The sequence below is a fragment of the Amphiprion ocellaris genome, chromosome 20 (assembly GCF_022539595.1).
Source record: "Amphiprion ocellaris isolate individual 3 ecotype Okinawa chromosome 20, ASM2253959v1, whole genome shotgun sequence".
Classification (NCBI taxonomy): Eukaryota; Metazoa; Chordata; class Actinopteri; family Pomacentridae; genus Amphiprion; species Amphiprion ocellaris.
The window spans coordinates 26,240,570-26,260,679 of record NC_072785.1 but is presented as its reverse complement, the minus strand read 5'-3'; the positions used below and the strand labels follow the sequence as shown (position 1 = coordinate 26,260,679).

At 38.2% G+C, this 20,110-nt stretch overlaps 2 protein-coding genes across 10 annotated transcripts in view; both read left to right on the top strand.

Annotated features, from left to right (window-relative positions):
• Positions 1–3,195, top strand: part of numb (NUMB endocytic adaptor protein) — a 63,905-nt gene extending 60,710 nt beyond the window's left edge. For all 8 annotated transcript variants that reach the window (XM_023277748.3, XM_023277749.3, XM_035951630.2 and 5 more), the window contains one exon: positions 969–3,195. In XM_023277748.3, the coding sequence (XP_023133516.1) occupies positions 969–1,720 (752 nt within the window). In that variant the 3' untranslated portion in view covers positions 1,721–3,195. The remainder of the gene's footprint in view (positions 1–968) is intronic.
• Positions 3,196–5,954: 2,759 nt separating this feature from the next.
• exd2 (exonuclease 3'-5' domain containing 2) lies at positions 5,955–20,088 on the top strand. 2 transcript variants are annotated; one of them, XM_023277766.3, is made up of 10 exons: positions 5,955–6,073; positions 7,128–7,198; positions 7,281–7,714; positions 9,662–9,918; positions 10,520–10,646; positions 14,350–14,660; positions 16,568–16,674; positions 17,183–17,318; positions 17,636–18,004; positions 18,855–20,088. In XM_023277766.3, exons 3-10 carry the CDS (start codon positions 7,322–7,324, stop codon positions 19,069–19,071), a joined length of 1,917 nt encoding a protein of 638 aa, XP_023133534.1. In that variant the 5' UTR covers positions 5,955–6,073; positions 7,128–7,198; positions 7,281–7,321; the 3' UTR covers positions 19,072–20,088. The 2 variants fall into 2 exon arrangements, with proteins under 2 accessions (XP_023133534.1, XP_023133533.1); XM_023277765.3 differs by having other exon boundaries at positions 7,281–7,729.
• The last annotated feature ends 22 nt before the right edge of the window (positions 20,089–20,110 follow it).

The window sequence follows — 20,110 nt, the reverse complement described above, 5'->3', positions numbered from 1 at the left end:
GTGATGAACAGGTTTCTAAGCTAAAGAGGGAATAAGATGGAGGGATTTATTCCCTCAGTGTGGATTAGCACAGATTAGCATGTACCACAGGGGTGTCAGACTCATTTAGTTCAGGGTCCACATTCGGCCCAATTTGATCTCAAGTGGGCCGGACCAGTAAAATCAGAGCATAATAACCTATAAATAACCACAACTCCAAATTGTTCCTTTGTTTTAGTGCAAAAACGTTCGCATTTAATAAGTTATCTTTTTTGCAAAACATGTAACAGACAAAAAAAGAATCTCCACTTATTTTAGCATCAGCTGGAAAGCAAAAACAAACAAAATTTTTTTCTAAATTTAATTGTAAATAAATTTAGGTGTCAAGGGTTTAATCAACCCTGTGTTTGTTTCTGTCTCTGTGTCTTTTGTTTTCCAGTTAACCCTCCTGTTGTCTTCATTTACAGGCACCAAAAAATATTGGTTCCTCATCTGAAAAAAATCCAAAAATTCAGCAAAAAAATTCCCCACATTTTTGAAAATTTGTAAAACCTTCAAGAAGAAAATTCCAATAATTCCTTAAAAGTTTCCTTGAAAGTTTTATTTTAAAAATCCCCCAAATTTGGCAAGAAAATTCTTGTAAAAATTTTCAAAAAATCTTCCAAAAAAATCCGAAAAATGTCTAAAGTGATTACATATATATCAGTAGAATTCTAATATTTTCTTTCTGATATTTTCTTTAAGAACATTCACAAAAATTATTTTTTTGTGAATGTTCATAAGAAACATTTTTAACAACAACTTTTTTTCAACCAAAAAATGTTCAAAGATTTCCCAAAAATGTTGAAAATGTGAACATCAGAAGTTTCACTGTGAGAATATATTTTTTTCCACATTTTCAAACTTTAAAAGGGGTCAAGTTTGACCCGCAGGACGACACGAGGGTTAAATGTTTGTTTGAGACTCATTCTTTTATTTTCTGCTAACAGGAAGCGACTGGTCGTCCCCCACCCCGGTGATCGTCGTCCCTCCGTCGTCTTCTCCAGTGCTGCCGTCTCACAGACGTACGCCGTCAGAAGCAGACCGGTGGTTAGACGAAGTCACCAAATCAGTCCGAGCCCCTCAGCCGACCCCCATCCTGGCAGCAGCGCCGCCCCCCTCCCAGCCCTTCACCGCCCCGATGCCTGTAGCCTCTGTTCCCTCTGTTGCCCCGGTGGCCTTCCTGCCCTCTCTGCCTCCCGCCGTGCCCATGCTGCCCCCTCGCCAGCCGGCCTTCCACGCCCCGGCTCCGGCCTCCTACCCGATGTCCAACGGGCTGCCGTTCCCTCAGCCCAGCGTCCCGGTGTTCGGCATCACTCCCTCGCAGATGGTGGCCAACGTGTTCGGCTCGGCCACGCAGCCCCAGCCGTTCCCCGTCTCGCCGGCCTCCACGACGCCGCAGCACGACCCGCAGGCCGTGGGGAACATCAGCCCCTTCATCAAACCCCCTCAGCCCCCCACAGTGAACCCGCCTCCCCTGCAGCCCTCCAACGGCAGCGTGACCTTCAACGGCGCCGACAGCTGGGCTCCTCCTCAGATGGCTCCTTCCTCCCCGTCCACCCAGCCGCCGCCACAGGGGCAGGAAGACGCCTTCGAGGCCCAGTGGGCGGCTTTAGAGAGCCGCTCGCGCCAACGCACCACCCCCTCGCCCACAAACCCCTTCTCCACCGAGCTGCACAAGACCTTCGAGATCCAGCTCTGAGGATTGAGATCAGAATGCGCTGGACAATGAGGACTTGGTGGAGCAGGTGGGGGAGATGGGAACGTCCTCCCGCCTTCCTCCCTCCCTGGTGGTCTCAGCAGGGAGTCAGCGGGCGACTCAGCAGGTAGCAGAACTCTGCACAGCGGTGAGAGAAGAATTAAAAAAACACACAACAGGTTGCTGTTCAGGAGGGCACAGCTCCCCGGTGTTTCATTAGCATCGTCTGTATTGTTTTGTTTGTGCTGTGGAGCGCCAGGTCGTCATTTCCCTGGAAACACAGAGCCACACCCAGCCCCCCGTCAGCCCGGCCCAGCTCCGGCGCCCCCTGTTGGCCGGACACGACCTCCCTCAACCTGGCAGAGGAACTGCAGCACTGAGAGAATTCAGCTTCCACATGAGAAGTTCTCCTTAATAACTTCCCAATCATAAGAATAGAGTGAGACAATGCCAAAATCTTTATTTTTATGCATTAAGTATATTTTAAATAGCTTTGGAATCTAACAGAAGAGTTGTAAGTAATCTTGCCAAAGGCACAGGCTAGCTACGATGAAACAAGTTTATGTTCATGTATACAAGAAATGATCGTATATATTATACATAATATATATATATACATATATATATATCTATAAAGAATCTATACTGTAAACAGCTCGCAGCAGTGCTAATTTTTAATGTGATGTAAAGAGATTTTGTGAAGGGACAGCTGCTTTACTTCTGTGTTTATTTTTATTATTTTTTGTTTTCTTTTTTCTTTTTGAAGAATCTCTTTATTGCCGTCTGTCGCGTCCTGTGATTGGATGTGATCATCTCACTGTAAATAGGTTATCATTGCAGCAACAATCACCGTGGACCTAGCAGTGGTGGTGGTGCCCGACTGGTTGCCTCTCGTTCCTGTGCTCCGTTTTTAGTAGTTTAGCACACATCAGTACTTAACGTTTTACTCTCCTGTCTTCACTGTCATTCTTTTATTTTATTTTTCTGTGTGTGTGGTATCGATCGATCTTTTTTATTTTAACGCAGTAGAATGTGTCATCTCCTGTTTCTCCACCTCTTATTTTTTTAGTTGATTTTAATTATTATTTTTTAAATTTTGCACAAGCACTAAAAAGTAGATGACTCGACCTCGCCGGTGATCAGCTTTCAGTCGTGGTGCTGCAGTAGCCGAGACGCTCGTTAGCCGGCCGTGGTTCTGACGGGCAGCAGAAAGAAGAAAACAATCTGCAGGGAGATTTAATTAAAAAACAACGGTTTCATCTCTCACTGTCTGATTTCTCTCTGTCATATTTTTATTTTTTTTTAAAAATCAAACCTGTGAATATGATCTATTCTCTGATCTATTTTTCCATTTTGTAATTATTTCATTTCTTTATTTCATTTCTTTATTCCACTTCTTTGGAGAAATACCGAAGCTAAAAGATTGAATAAATTTATGGTGGTAGAGGAATAAAGCGGCGTGTGTTTCTGATTAAATACAGAGTTGAATGGTTTGTCAAGAAAAAACTACAAACATTTATTGATTCAGGGTTCTCAGTTGTAAGAATTAGGGTTAGGACTTAAAGTTTATTTAAATTCAACCTCATTTGGTACATTTAGGATAAAGCTAATCAGATAATTTAACAATAATATTCTGTTGTTTTGTTGGACACAAATATTTAAATTCATCAGTTACATATATATCATAAATAATATTGTTGTGCTTTAATTGTTATATTTAATTTAAAGTTACTTATGGAATATATAATCCTGTATGTTTAAGAAATATATTTGTGTAGAAATAATGCTAATAATATAATATTGTCTTCAGCTTATTATTTAAATAATTTATTCCAAAAATAACATGATGAAATCTTTATATTAGTATTAAATTAATCTGGTAAATGCCTGTAATTTATAATATTGTAGTGTCTTAACCTTAATATTTAAATTAGTCTGATACATTTTTCAAGTATATAATACTAAATTTATTTATATTTGTGTAAGAAATAACATTGCATTTAATTGATATATAATATTTTAGTGCCTTAACCTTGATATTTAAATTAGTCTGATAAATTTATATAATAAATAATGATGTAGGATCTCTAATATTTAAATCAAGAAAATTTATGTGAACAATAATATTGTACGGTCATAGTGCTATTATTTTAATTATTTGGGTAAATTTGTACAGTAAATATTATTGTATTAATATTTAAATATAGTAAAATTGTAAATTTTAAGTCTGAACTATAATATTAAAATATTGTGTTCTTTTTATTGTTATATTTGAGGATCTTAACTTTGATATTTAAATTAGTCTGATAAATTTATATAATCAACAGCATTTTAGGATCTTAACACTAATATTACTCTAAACTTAAATATTTAAATCAAGTGTGAGCAATAATATTGTATGGTCATTATTATTATAATTAGCGGAATAAATTTATATGGTAAATATTATGTGTTAATATTCAAGTATAATAAATTTGCATAATAAATCATATTCTGAGTCCTAACTATAATATTTAAATCAAGTAAATTTATGTAAACAGTAACATTGTAAGATCTTAAGATAAGATAGTCCTTTATTTCTCCCCACGCCAGGGGAAATTCACCTTGTTACAGCAGCTTATGTAGCAATAAATATAATAATAGTAATCAAATAATAATAGAACAGTAGTAATAATATTTACAATATGTACAGGGATGAGAAATGAGAATGAAATAGTACAGTATTGACACACTATAAATAACAAGATAAAGTGGCTTGAAAAAATAAGTTTAAAAAGTGCAAAGATGTAGCAGTGCAAGAATTGCTGTGCAGATTTTACCATGGTTTAAGATGATATGATATAGTCCAGTTTATGTTAACATCAGCCAGTGATGCTGATGTTGTAAAGTCTTATAGCAGATGGGATGAAGGACCTGCGATAGCGCTCTTTCTTGCAGGGTGGATGTCTCAGTCTGCTGCTGAAGGAGCTGCTTAAAGACCCCACAGTGTCATGCAGTGGGTGAGAGGGATTGTCCATGATGGATGTGAGCTTTGCCAACATCCTCCTCTCACCCACCTCCTCTATGGAGTCCAGGGAACAGTCCAGGACAGAACCGGCCCTCCTGACCAGTCTGTTTAGTCTCTTTCTGTCCCTTTCAGTGCTCCCTGCTCCCCAGCAGACCACTGCATAGAAGATAGCAGACGCTACCACAGAGTCGTAGAATGTCCTGAGCAGAGTCCTGCACACTCCAAAGGACCTCAGTCTCCTCAGCAGGTGGAGACGACTTTGGCCCTTCTTATTGTTGAGGTGAACACTCAGGTATTTGTATGTGTCCACCATCTCAATGTCCAAACCCTGGATGTTCACTGGTGCAGTCTGGGGTGTCGTCCTCCTGCAGATACTGTTATTTTAACTAGCCAGGTAAATATATGTAGTAAATATTGTGTTAATATTTAAATGCAGTAAATTTGTATGATAAATCATATTGTAAGTCCTAACTATCATATTTGAATATAGTAAATGTATTTTTATATGTTCTGTTTGAGGATCTTAGCCTTACTATTAAAATTAGTCAGGTAATTGTGGGGTCTTAACCTTAATATTTGAATTAGGTAAATTTTTAAGATATATAATATTGTATTGTCTTGGGCTTATTATTGAAATTATGAAAATTTGTGTAAGAAATAATATTTAATGGTTTAAAAAATATTGTTATTAATGTTATACATTTGGCTAATATATGACATTTTAGTAATTAAAACTTTCAGGTAAATTACAATAATAATTTTTATTGTAGGGTCTTAAATCTAATATTTAGATATATTAAATTTATATAATTAATCACATTGTAAATCCGAACTTTAATATTTAAATATACATATATATGTAATTTTTTCAAAATTGTTGTTATATTTGAGCATCTTGGCCTTACTATTTAATTTAGTCTGGTAATTGTAGGGTCTTAACCTTAATATTTGAATTAGGTACATTTTTAAGATTTATGATATTGTATTGTACTGTCTTAGTTTTATTATTTAAATTATGTAAATGTGTGTATGAAATAATATTTTATGGTTTTAAAATTATTATTATTATTATTATTATTATTATTATTATTATTATTATTATCAATACAAAATTTAATATTTTAGTAATAAGAATTGTCAGGTAAATTTGTTTCATAAATAGTATTTTATTATTTCTCCTATATTGATAACAGTTCCTCGGCCCGCCGCTCCGGTAGAGGGCGCTGGTTGCGGAGCTGCGTCCTGGCGCAGCGGCGTACTTATAAATAGAGCCCGGAAGACATGCATCAGCTCAGCAAACAGGTGTACATGTGTGAGAAAGTGGCGCTGTGTTGGTTAAAAACGTGAAGGTAAGACTCACAACTCACCAGTTAGTGTGAACAGAAGCTGATTTTCTCCTGAGCAGCAGAGTTTTAAAGGAAGCCTCTGAGTTAACGAGCTGACAGCTTAACCGGCTAGCTGCTGCGGCTAACCGGCTAACGCTGCTTTAAGGAGAAACTGTGACAGAAACACTGACAGAAACTAATATTTAGTCCATTTTACATTACAGATAATTTATATTTGAAGAGAAACCCGGTGTTTATTCAGTCATTGTTAATAAGAAGCAGTTGACGCTAGCAGAAGTTAACTGCTAGCTAGCTGTTCAGTAACAGCTGGACGGAACTTCAGCCAGAGGTTTGTTTTCTGTTTGAATGAACTCTTTGCTTCCACAACTCAGTCACGTTATAGTGTCTACCGTTTGTGTTTATGCTCTTCAAATGGCCCGAAATAAAAATTAATCCTTCCTTATTGTCCACAAAGCGAAACGAGCATTAGCATGCTAACGGGAGCTAACTTAACCGGTGTTGCATTAAATTGTGCACCCCGTTAATTAGTTCCCTTAATGAGGCAACACCTGCAGCTGTTTCATTTCACCTGAAAACCTTTAGGCCATACTTTCAGCTTGAACTTCAGTTTATAAGCTATTGTCAAACATAAAATAACTTGTGTTTGTGGCTTATTTAGTGGGGACAGATGTAGAAACTGTACATACAGAGTAAAAACTGAAAATCTACAAGATTATAGTGTTTGTAAAAAATTCATATTCATATTTACAATGGACAAAGCAATTTTAGTGTTAAATATCAAATTAATAAAGCAATCCAAGTTGATAAAACGTCTTGCAGTGCCAATATGTAAGTCCAATTCCTGTTTAAACACTACACAGCTGTTAAAGTGAAAGATTTCTATGATAATATGTAAGTGGAGGTGGTATGATAAGTGGTATTAGTTCAACTGCAGCACTTCTGGATTTAAAATAACTTGCTGTCTCAGTTTCCATTTATCTAACATTAACTCTAGATATAGAAGCAGTGACTTTATGTGTTTAGGAGGGTCTGTTTGTTTGCTTTGTTTTTGATCCAGAGATGATCAGCGTCTGTCCAGATAACAGAAACAGAGCCAGGTTTACATGGGAGCTCAGTGACACTGCAAAGGTAAAACATCCCTCAACTCTGATGAACAAATGAGCTGGTTAGACTCACAGATCTGATCACTGACAGCATCTCCTGACTCCAGGTTTGAACTCTTCAGCCTGTTAAACATCACTACAAGTCAACATGTCCAATCGAGGACCTCTGACCGCTGTCATAACAACGGTTCTGGGGGCGACCTTAGGAGGGCTGCTGATATGGCGGGTGTATCGGACCAAAAAGAAGAAGCTGCCTTCCATCCAGAAGGTGGTCGAACCTGTGAAAGCTTCGAGTCCTGTGGAGAAAGAGTTCACAGCTGTGGAGTTACAGTACATCCAGCCGCTACTTCCTCTCGAGAAAGAAGTCAAGACTGTGGAGTGTCAGACCACTCAGCAGCCTCCACCCCAGATCCCAACTTCTGACCAGCTGCTGGGGGTGAAGCCGGTGATGGTGAGCTCTGAAGAAGAATGGCAGCAGCTGTGGCCGCTGATGGAAAAGGAGCTCTCAGTGTTCCCTGTGCTGGGGCTGGACTGTGAATGGGTAAAGATCAAAGGAGTAAGAAATACCTTTTGCATGCTTTCATATTCAAAAAAGGACAAATCCACCTGAAATCTCATAGTTGTGCTTCTAAAAATGGCCCAGATGTGAGTTCTGATCTTGCGTTTGAATGGTTTTTTTTATTTGTTTGTGTGATTTAAGTTATTAATAGATCAAATTATTTGCCCTTTATTCGATAAATATTCCTAGATAATACACATTTCAAGTAGTGTGGATCAGCTGTAGTACATATATGTGCCACCAGGTGGAGACTTTTTTATGCCGTAATGGTCAAGGGAGGTGGGCAGTTTTGTTTTGCAAGCAGAGCATTTTAGGAGTTTGCCTAGTAAAGGGGCACCATGACAAAGTCCTCTGAGACACTTAATGACCCCCCGAACATCAGATATGTTAAATCCAGTGGAGATCAAAAGCTACACTACCCTTCAAAAGTTTGTGGTCACTTAGAAATGTCCTTATTTTTGAAAGAAAGCATTTTTTACAATGAGAAATAATTTAAGTGAGTTTATTTTATGAGCTTTAGGATTTAGAACTTCCTAACATTTTATAGCAACATAAAAAATATATTGTTAACAAAAAATATTCTAGTAGTAATGCGATACATTTTTAGTGGTAATATTATAAAAATCTCTCATTATAATTAGAAAAATAATTGTTATTACAATACATTTTTCATGTTAAAATGTGAAACGTATCTGTTTTTCTTTTTCTGGCCTGGCACTAATATGCTTCCCTAGATTAGATACTTCAAAAGATGAGTTGAAGAAGTTTCATTATGAGATTTAAGTTAGAGAATTGATCAAATTGTGTACATTAACCACATTTTTTATTAAAGTTATCCCATTGTAATGTAAAACATTTTATTTTATCAAAAGATAAATGGTAAATTGGTAAAAAGAAAAGATTCATGCTAAAATGCGATAGGTCTGTAGTCATAATATGTGAATATCTTGTTATAATGTGAAAAACATCTTGTTGTGACCAATTTTCATGTTGTACAGTGACACTGATCTGATTTTCTTTTGTGCTAATTATACACTACCGTTCAAAAGTTTGAAGTCACTTAGAAATGTCCTTATTTTTGAAAGAAAAGCGTTTTTTTTCGATGAAGATAACATTAAATTAATCAGAAATACAGTTTAGACATTGTTAATGTGGTAAATGACTATTCTAGCTGGAAACAGCAGATTTTTAATGGAATATCTCCATAGGGGTACAGAGGAACATTTCCAGCAACCATCACTCCTGTGTTCTAATGCTACATTGTGTTAGCTAATGGTGTTGAAAGGCTAATTGATGATTAGAAAACCCTTGTGCAGTTATGTTAGCACATGAATACAAGTGGGAGTTTTCATGGAAAACATGAAATTGTCTGGGTGACCCTAAACTTTTGAAGGGTAGTGTAACCTTGTGGTTTGTATCGTGCCCATGGCTTAAAATGGTAATTTCAGGGGACTCAACATTTAATATTTATTGATGAGTTATTGATTAATTATGTTGCATTTATTAGGAATATTTTAAAATGTATGATACCTGCCTCACTGCAGATGGAAACGAAGGATCTGACTTGATGAGTTAAAAAATTAACAGTAAGAATATAATTGCAAGTAAAGACTAGCTACAATATTTTCAGACAAAGCATAAAAATACAATCGAATCATAAAAACTAGATTAAGAACATAAATTGCAAAGACAAAACAAAGGAATAAAATAGATTAAAATTAATCTAGAAAACACAGTAAAATAAGTCAGTTAAACAAAGCAAGTAAGCATTTTTAATCAAACGTCAACTTAATTGTGAAGATTCAACATCAGATTTGTTATTAATGGCAGCATAAGAACATCAGCTGGGTGGAGTTTTCCTTTAACGTCCTCCTTTATGATTAAACCCAACTCTTGTTCTGGTTTGACCCGGCTGTTGCTTGGTTGCAGGTTTCGGTGAAGGGCCGAACCTCGGCGGTCTCCCTGCTCCAGATGGCCTCGTACTCGGGTCTGTGCATCCTGGTGAGGCTGCTGGCGTTTCGCAGCGGACAGCAGCCGTTTCCACTCAGTTTAATGGAAGTCCTCAGAGACCCGCACGTCCTGAAGGTCGGCGTCGGATGTTACGAAGATGGAAAACGTCTGACGCGCGACTACGGCCTGTCGCTGTCGTGTACAGTCGACCTGCGTTACCTCGCCTTAAGACAGAGGTGCAGTTTGTCTTTAGCCGTTTGTTGCTCTCTTTTGAGCCACACTGATGAGTTATTTAACCCTCATGTCGTCCTGCGAGTCAAAATTGACCCGTTTGAAAATGTGGAAAAAAATACATTTTCACTGTGAAACTTCTGATGTCCACATTTTCAACATTTTTGGGAAATATTTGAACATTTTTTGGTGGAAAAAAAGAAATGTTAAAAATGTTTCTTTAAAAATTCGCTGGATTTTGGTTGATTTTTATGTGAATGTTCTTAAAGAAAATATTAGAAGTTTTACTGATACATATGGAATCACTTTAGATATTTTTAGGATTTTTTTTGGAAGATTTTTACTAATTTTTTGAAAAGATTTAGAAGGATTTTCTTGCCAAATTTGGGGGATTTTTTTAAATAAAACTTTTAAGGAAAACTTATAAGGAATTATTGGAATTTTCTTCTTGAAGGTTTTGCAAATTTTCAGAAATTTGGGGAATTTTTTTTGCTGAATTTTTGGGGTTATTTTCAGACAAGGAAACAATATTTTTTGGTGCCTGTAAATGAGGACAACAGGAGGGTTAAACTGCATGCTGATATTTTTCAATCCTGTGTCTTTCAGGCAAGCTTCAGTGAGTAACGGCCTCAGTCTGAAGTCCCTGGCAGCAGATCTGTTGAATGTATCTCTGGATAAATCTCTGGCGCTGCGCTGCAGTGACTGGGAAGCAGATCAACTCACACTGGAGCAGGTAGGAATCATCAAACTACAGAGATGCTTCTCTAATTTTTCTGAGCTTTTCCAGTAAATCAATGGTCAGTTGAGAGTCAAATCAAAAACTCATAACCTGGTGAAGATGGCGAGTAAGATCACGACTCCCCCTGCTCCACTCATGACACAAGACTTGTTTATAGAGGCCACCACCAGGCAGACTAACGGTATTCTGTCAGACTCATCGCATGTCCTGTTTCCAGAGTATGTTCTGTTGAATTCAGGCAGAAGGTAGAGTCCCGCTGTGGAAGGTCAACAATTTTAACCCTCATGTTGTCTTTGGGTCAAAAATGACCCGGCCACGATGCTTAATAGCATAGAAAAACCCCTAAATGGCCTTCTTTCAACTTGAAATTTGAGGACTTTTCCACGCTGTATACTGTACATTTCCATTGTATGGAATGCAATGGAATGTTAGGAATTCCAAATCACCAGAGACGGATGCAAAATCACCACAAAAAATACAAAATCACCTCAAAAAGATAGAAAACCACTTCAAAAGATGCAAAAACCACCACAAGAGATGGAAATTTACCACAAAAAATGCAAAAAGCACCACAAATAATGCAAAATCACCACAAACAGATACAAAAACCACCACAAAAGATGCAAAATCACCACAAAAGATGCAAAAACCACCACAAAAGATAGAAACTCACCATTAAAAGATGCAAAAACGACCAAAAAATATGTAAAATCACCATAAAAATGCAAAACGGCCACAAAAGATGGAAAATCCCCACAAACAGATGCAAAAATCCCCACAAATGGCTTCCATTCCATACAGTTCCACTGTACAGTAGCCTATATAGTCCACTGTTATTTCCCTTCAAAAATGCATTTAAAGCTGCTTTCTGTACGTTTCTGGTAGTTAAGATATAGAAATACTATCTCTTGCTCAACAAATAATGTTTACACCTATGCAATACTTTTAGCAGCAATAATAGTGATAATAAATCTCTACTTTCATAAAGAAAACAGTTATAGCATGTGTGATGTAATAAAAACAAGTGGTGTCCAGTGATTAAATACAGTCTTTTTGCCTTCTGAAGAGGGAAAAACCCAGATTTTCACACGTGTTCTTCATGTAAAATAGGTTATGTATCATTTTTGGTTGAAAATTCAACTAAGCTGCTCTATTTTCGAGGCTCGGTGGAGGCAGGTCATTTCTGAGGACAAGAGGAGTGTTCAGGATGCTGAGACAACGCGAGGGTTAAACACTCTTTTATCCCGCTCTCAATTAAGCTAGATAGCCTAATGTTGTGTACAAAGGGATGTATGTATGTATCTATGCTGGTGTGTGTGTTTTTTCCTTATATTAATTTAACTACGTAATTTATTATATATCACATATTTTATGTGTTTTTAGTAGCATGTGTTCTGTTTTATGTGTGCAGTGCAGCTTGCTTTTACCTAAAACAAATTTCTCTGACAGGAGACAATAAAGTGAACCTTGGCAATTTAAAGATTTATTAACTCTCTGTACTCACAGCAGATTCTACATTTTTTTAATAGGCTCCTTTCACAGTTTTACTCATTGTTTTTATTCAGGACTTTGTTGAGACCAGTCTAAACTCTTAATTTAACCGTTTCTTTGCCACTTTTGAGGCTTGTTTTGAGTCACAGTCTATTGAAACACCCAGCTGCATCCAAAGCCCAACCCTCTGGCTGGTGATTTTAGGTTTTCCTTCTTCATTATTCAGTTTACTTCTTTAGTAATATATTTTAACAACATTGACTAAACCTGGAATCTGCATGCAGGATATTTTTTCCATTTGCTGTTACCAGTGAAAAATGATCCCACCAACTTTAGAAAGGTGTTTCACCGTGCGAGATGCATTGTGAGTAATCAGCTTCTGATCCATGTAGCATTTATGTTTTTGCTCAAGTGTGTTTCATTATCTTCAATTATTTTCTGTGTACATGTGCTCTCTTTTTTGCATCAACATGGTCAAGCTTAAAAATCTGTCACTTGACTGTCGGTTACAGTTAAATCCCTAAAGGCTTCATAGTTACACTGAAGAGGGCATTTTTTTTGTCTTTTACAGAATTTGGTCAACCCTTGTGTCGTCCTGCGGGTCAAAATTGACCCATTTTAAAGTTTGAAAATGTGGGGGAAAAGAAAATATGTTCACAGTGAAACTTCTGATGTCCACATTTTCAACATTTTTGTGGAAATCTTTGAACAGTTTTTGTTGGAAAAAAAGAAATGTTAAAAATGTTTCTTAAGAACATTCACATAAAAATCAACCAAAATCCAACCAAAATTTTGCTGGATTTTGGTTGATTTTTATGTGAATGTTCTTAAAGAAAATATTAGAAGTTTTACTGATATATATGTAATCACTTTAGATATTTTTTGGATTTTTTTGGAAGACTTTTACTATTTTTTTGAAAATATTTTTTAAAAATAAAACTTTTAAGGGAAACTTTTAAGGAATTATTGGAATTTTCTTCCTGAAGGTTTTGCAAATTTTCAGAAATTTGGGGAATTTTTTTGCTGAATTTTTGGATTTTTTTCAGACAAGGAAACAATATTTTTTGGTGCTTGTAAATGAAAACAAAAGGAGGGTTAATGCAAATAGATTGTTTTTGGCAAAATTTTAAATCAGACTTGCAGAATGAAGTCGTTTTCATAGGATATCATGATTTTTTTTTCAGGCTTTTACTGCTGTTTTTCATTCATGTTCTGACTTTAAATGATATCGATATTTTAATACTTTTGTTTTGAATTTGTTAATTTTTCTGCCCACCACTTCAGCTGAAAACTCCCTGAATATTTGTCACATAATTATCAGTTGCAGTTAAATGGGTTGAGGCTTCTTGGATGAGCTGAGAACTGCAGAAATTTCTGTTTTTACAGCGTGAATTGTTTATTTTTGGGGAATTTTAAAAGTCAGACATGTAGAATAAAGGGATTTTAATGAAATATCATGATTTTAATCTTAGATTTGGTTAATTTTACCCATACCCATCCAGCAGTTTTTTTTCTATTTCTACAGTCTCTGGCTCTGATAAATAGTGTAACTTTCTGTATTTAGTTTTTATTTTTAAAAGACAGCGTGCCTTTCAGACCCAGCAGCAGGTTTTAGGGTTCAGAGTGTTAATGGAGGAAATTATTCTTGGAGCCTCTGCTTCTGGAGATTCAATTAATTTCCTCTGCAGACATTTTGAGGTGACTGACAGTTGGAGCACTTTCATGGCAGCACACTAAATAAATGAACAACTGATGTAGATTTTTTTTTCCCTATAAGAGGGCAAAGATAGAAGTCTGTGCACATAAAATCTGAGCTGCATTTGAGGAAGAAACGACCACAGAGCTGTAAATTCTGTGTGTTCACCCACTAACTAGGGTTGAAAACCAATAAACCAACATAGATATGTTCCTGTTGGTCATGTTTATGCCTCAGCTGAAACTACAAACCATATTAGAATCTTTTTATTGGCTGCTTATTCATGGTGACAACAGAGAAAACTGGTGGGTATTGTGGTTTTTACAACCATCTGCCAAACTGTCTCAAAAATACAGTTGAAATAAACCAAAGAAGAACATAAACCAGTTGGATCTTCAGCAGCATCCCAGTGGAGATTAGTTTCTATTTGAAGAAACGCTGAAAGAGACATAAAAGAATCATTTCTGAGTGCAGGAAAATGCTCAGATCTTCCCTGTGTGCTCTCTGTAGATGACTTATGCAGCCCGAGATGCCCAGGTTTCCATCGCTCTCTTCCTCCGTCTCCTCGGCCTCCGGCCTGACGCCGGTCCCGCCTCTTCCAGCGGGAGCTCCTACTCTGAACTGGCGTCCCGCTGCCAGGGTCTGGTGGACGTGCCCTTCAGGGGCCGAGGAGACGTGGACGAGAAGCCCGGCGATGGAGAGAGGAAGCGGAAGACGAGAAAAGCGCCGGTTTTCGAAAGCCCAGAGTCTGGAGATCAGCAAGTCCCAGACCCTCGAAAGAACAGCAAGAGGAAACCGCTGGGCGTCGGATACTCCGCCAGGTAAGGAGAGACTTCAGTTACTGAAGGCAGAGGAGGCTGCTGCTGCTGCTGCTGCTGCTGGAACATCTAAAGATGAACCAGTTTAGGGCATTGTGAACGTAGAATCGATTTCAAGCCCTTAAGTTATCATTTATTTCTACAGTTTTGGACAAAAGTTGACATACACTTGTGAAAATCATGTACATCACAGTCTTGAGTTCCCAGTGACTCCTATAAGTTGGAAGTTTTTATCATGGAATCTGAAACCCATGTGTCCTTTAAACTCTAAACAATCATACGTTTTGGTTCTTTTATGCATTTCCAGAGGTCGTCTTCAAATGTGACAAACTATGCAGGGTCAAACATTTACACTACCGTTCAAAAGTTTGGGGCCACCCAGACAATTTCATGTTTTCCAGGAAAACTCCCACTTTTATCCATGTGCTAACATAACTGCACAAGGGTTTTCTAACAATCAATTAGCCTTTCAACACCATTAGCTAACACAATGTAGCATTAGAACACAGGAGTGATGGTTGCTGGAAATGTTCCTCTGTACCCCTATGGAGATATTCCATTAAAAATCAGCTGTTTCCAGCTAGAATAGTCATTTACCACATTAACAATGTCTAGACTGGATTTATCATTCATTTAATGTTATCTTCACTGAAAGAAAAAAAGCGTTTCTTTCAAAAATAAGAACATTTCTAAGTGACCCCAAACTTTTGAATGGTAGTCTACATACAGCAATTCTAGTATTTTATTAAATGTTTTTCCAATTTTCACCTCAACTTGGTGCTTTTGGTAGCCGTCCACGAGCTTCTGATTAATTTTCTAACTTAATCACAGTCATGAACCAACATCTGAACATAAAACCTGAACTATTCACAGAAGTGCTAAAATGTACTTAAGACTTAGAGGAAAGTAATACAAAGTATATTATTATATGCAAAAAAATACATAGGAGAAAATACGCAGAGTGCAAAATCACTTTCATGTATCCAGTGTGCTTTTAAGACTCAATATAAAGTAGAAAATCTATATATAAACATACACAAGAGTCATGGAAATGTACATAACAAAAGTTTACATACATTTGTGAGGACTTTCAATGACTCCTACAACTCTGGATTTTAGATTAAAACATGAAACCAACCCTGCATTTTGGTTCTTTCCTAGATTTATTAAGGTTCTTCTGGAAATATCACTAAATCTTCTGGGTGAAAAAAAATACATACAGCAACGTTAATAATTGGTCCAACATCCTTTTGGCCATTTTTGCCTCAACTAGGTGCTTTTGGTTTCCGTCTACAAGCTTCTGGTTGTAACTTTGGTCCTTCCCTTGACGGAATTGGTTCAGTTCAACTAAATTTGCCGTTTCTTCATGCCGGTCCACAGAATCTAGATTGGGTTTTTATTGAGGACTTTGGAGAGGCCAGTCTAAAACCTAAATTCTGGCCTGATTTAGACATTTCTTTATCATTTCTGATGCTTGTTTGGAGTGATTGTCTTGTAAAAACACCCAACTGCATCCACAACCCAACTTTCTGGCTGGTGATTGTAGGTTTTCCTGAAGAATATGGAGACAATCCTTCATTATTCAATTAACTTTATGAAAAAAAAAAAAAAAAAAAACCCAGAGCATGATACTGCCTCTACCGTGCTTCATAGTAGGTTTGGTGTTCTTGGGTTTAAAAACATATTTCTAGCCATTGTGGCTAAATAGCGTAATTTTTCTTTCATCTGACCACAGAACTTTCCTCCAGAAGGTCTTTTCTTTGTCCATGTGATCAGTAGCAAACTTCAGTGTATTATAATGACTTCGTCCACACGATATTTGGGAGCAGGTCTAACGTTTCCACGATGGCATACACTTGAAAGCAGAAAAGTTTCTCAAATGTTGCTGCTGTTCTCTCTGCTTGTTCCAGGAAATCTCCTCTCTATGATAACTGCTTCCTCCATGCCCCGGATGGTCAACCTCTGTGCACCTGCGACAAGAAGAAAGCCAAATGGTACCTCGATAAAGGAATAGGAGGTGAGCTGCTTTATTCATGCCTCCTACTTACGACATCCCATCATCCCTCCTGCTTCCTTCCACTGGTCATTATAGAACCGATTTTAAGCTTTTTATTGATCTGTTAAGCTCTTGGTTGAGTGTTTTCCTGTTACTCATTTATTCTCATGTTAAATCATTGGCACTTTTTAGTTTGTTTTCTTACAGGATCCTGGTGCAAATGGATAATTTTGGTGAATTTGTAAAGTATACATATAGAATAAAGAGGTTTTGACAGAATATTGCAATTTTAGGGTTAGATTTTGTTAATTTTCCTCATGGAACCACACACGATTAGTTCAAAGACTTTTGTAAAGCTAAAATCCCAACGATTCTTTCTGATTTTACCGTTTCTGGCTTTGATAAATGGTGTTTTAGGGGTCAGAGGGTTAAGTTTACTTTTTGTGATTGGTTTTTGGAAGGAAATTAGCGTTTTATCTCCAGTCTCGTGAGCTTTTTTTGTCATGATGCACGTCTGTTTGTGTTTCAGTGCTTCAGAGCGAGGATCCTTTCGTTGTGAGGCTTCTGTTCGAGCCTTCGGGACGTCCGGACTCTCAGCAGGATTATTATCTCACTGCTAAGGAGAATCTCTGTGTGGTCTGTGGAAAAGCAGATTCCTACATCAGGTCTGACACATTCCCCTACCTTCTAAATGATTTCAGGGTGTTTTGAAGTTACAAAATGATCTTTTTGTCTAGAAATTGCTTCATTTGTGCCAAACTCCACTACAGAACCAGTGAATTTTTAAAAGTTTAGCTTGTCATATGACTACAGGATTTTAAAAAATCGACAATATAGTCGATTACGTTATCTGTACATTAACAATTTTATCATTTGATGATGTATTTTGAAACTCGGTGTCATACTGTTTGTCAGATCTGTGACTTAAGATGCAAAGTTCAGCAGCCGTAGTTAACTTGTGACTTTCTTTTTGGTCCCACAGAAAAAACATCGTTCCACACGAGTACAGGCGACATTTCCCCACCGAGATGAAGGACCACAACTCCCACGACATCCTGCTGCTCTGCACCAGCTGCCACGCCGCTTCCAACGTGCACGACGGCTTCCTGAAGCAGCAGCTGGCCGAAGAGTTCGCCGCCCCGCAGGGCTGCGAGGAGGGAGTTCGCCTGCTGGAGGACTCGGACCGACGGAGAGTGCGATCGGCGGCCCGGGCTCTGCTCACCGCCGGCGAGGGACTGCCGGAGCAGCGGAGAGACGAGCTGCAGGGTTTGATCAAGAGCTTCCTGGACGTGGACGAGGAGGAGGAGCTGACGGACGAGGCGCTGCAGCAGGCGGCCGGTCTGGAGACGAGGTGAGCTGCAGCTCCCAGTTCACACAATTAAAGTTAAATGTCACCAGAATTAAGCTAAATGTCCCAAAACACATGAGAGATGAAAAAATCAACTCTGAAATACAAGTCTGAGTGTAAATAAAATGCAAAAATGTAGTTTCATAACTCTAATATTTTCATATCAAAGCTTAAATTGCCTTTACAGCATGTTTGTGTTCATAATCCATAACATAAATGGGTGTGAAACTGAAACTTTAGAGCAACTCAGCTTTGAAATTAAACCAAATCTGAGTTAAAAATCAAGATATTTAATGAAAATGACTTCATAATACATGTCTCATTTCAAGTTTTGTGAAAAATAAACCACATGACTAAACTTCAGGGACTTTTCGGCTGAACTGCAGGCTGTGTTTATACAAAAACAGAAGTAAAATGAACAAAGAAATTCAACTTTTATTCCTTTTTTTCATGATTTATGACAATATAACTGTGTCAGACTGAACAAAAGACATTTGTGAGTTCTCTCTACGAGTAGTCATGGTTGTTTTACTTCCGTAGAGGTGCAGGATTTTATATTTCAGGAAAAAGAAAAGAAGAAAAATGTGACCGGAGCTAACACATTTACTGAGTGAGACATTTAACACAGTTTCTTCATCACCTTTTTAATATTTCTTTTCCATTTCTGAGCTGCAGTTTCGTGGTAATTATTGCATGCCCAGACCAGTAAATCTGCACTACTGGATGCTCACTGTCGCAGCCAGTGAAGCTTTAATCGCCGCATTACGTTGGTCTGCTGGTTTGCTTCCAGCCTGCAGAGCTGCATGAATACTGAGGGCTTTGGCTGCTCTGACTGCTCCTCTCTCCCCTGAAGGATATTAAATGAGGCGTACATTCCTCACGGTCTGAAGGTGGTCCGGGCTCACGCTGAGCTCGGCCTCCGGGGCCTCATGGACCTGGAGCGTCGCTGGAGGCAGCACTTCCTCACCTCCATGCAGCCGCAGCACCTGCCTCCCCTCTGGTCTGTCGACCACAACCACGGCAAGTTCCTCCGCAAATACGGGGATGGCCTGCCCATCAAGCTCAACTGACGGACGGCAAAGGAGGACAGAACACTCTATTTTTCTCGTGTGAATCCAGCAGCGGGGACTGAAATGTAAAGTTCCTGCTCGGCGACAGATATTTCACCGGTGAGACGAATGAACTGTGGAGATCCAGCACTGAATCTAAAGAACGCCAACCTCGCAGCGTCACCACGGACGTTACCTGATTGCATATGGACACTTTTTTATAATGAGATCCGTAATTATTTATGAAAACAGTTCAGATATTGAAATTCAAGAACTGATTTTTAGAAGAAAAAAGAAGCTGCGGCCTGCTCTTAATTTCCCCCTTAATTACCAAACTCCACTTCCCCTCTGCAGGTTCGCAGCTTGTTGCTCTCGTCAGTCTGAGGATAAATGATTTGCTTTGCAGGGAGAAGGTCATTTTAATATGACCTTAAATTATCTGCAGCTCCACTCGGCTTTTGTCGTTTTCAGGTCGATCACTGAAGAAGCATCTTGAGATCAGACTTCATCTTTGCCCTTCTTTTAATAAGATGAGTTTGTTGTCGAGGTGCCTTCGGGCCTGAAAACGTTCCATCTCGGTGGTTTTGTTTATTTCTTCGCGGAGGGAGTCGAAAGCAAGCAGAGTGAAGTTGGCGCCTTATTTAAACCCCTGATGTTTGCGTCCTGCCGCCGATCCTCCAGACGGTTCGGGAATCTCCATGGCTCATGTTTTAATGTGCCTCTTAACCCCCGAACCCGACCGGAGGTTTGATCAAACGAGACGCGCTTCAGTTTACAGCCGTTTAACTACGACGTCTTTTACAGAATCCAAACCCGCACAGTGAATGAAAGGTGCCAACTTTGATGTGATGATTAAAATTACAATTAAACCCCTTTGCAAGGCAGATTTTCATCATGAGTGTGATTGAGTTTATTTACAATATTAAATTATGAAGGCGGCTGCCTTGTATTTATTCGTGTTTTTCAGCTCTGAAAGCTGTTTTCCTAAATTGTGAATGATTGAAAGAAAAAAAGAAATAAAGATCATGTTTGTATTAATGTTCTGCGACTTGATTTGTGG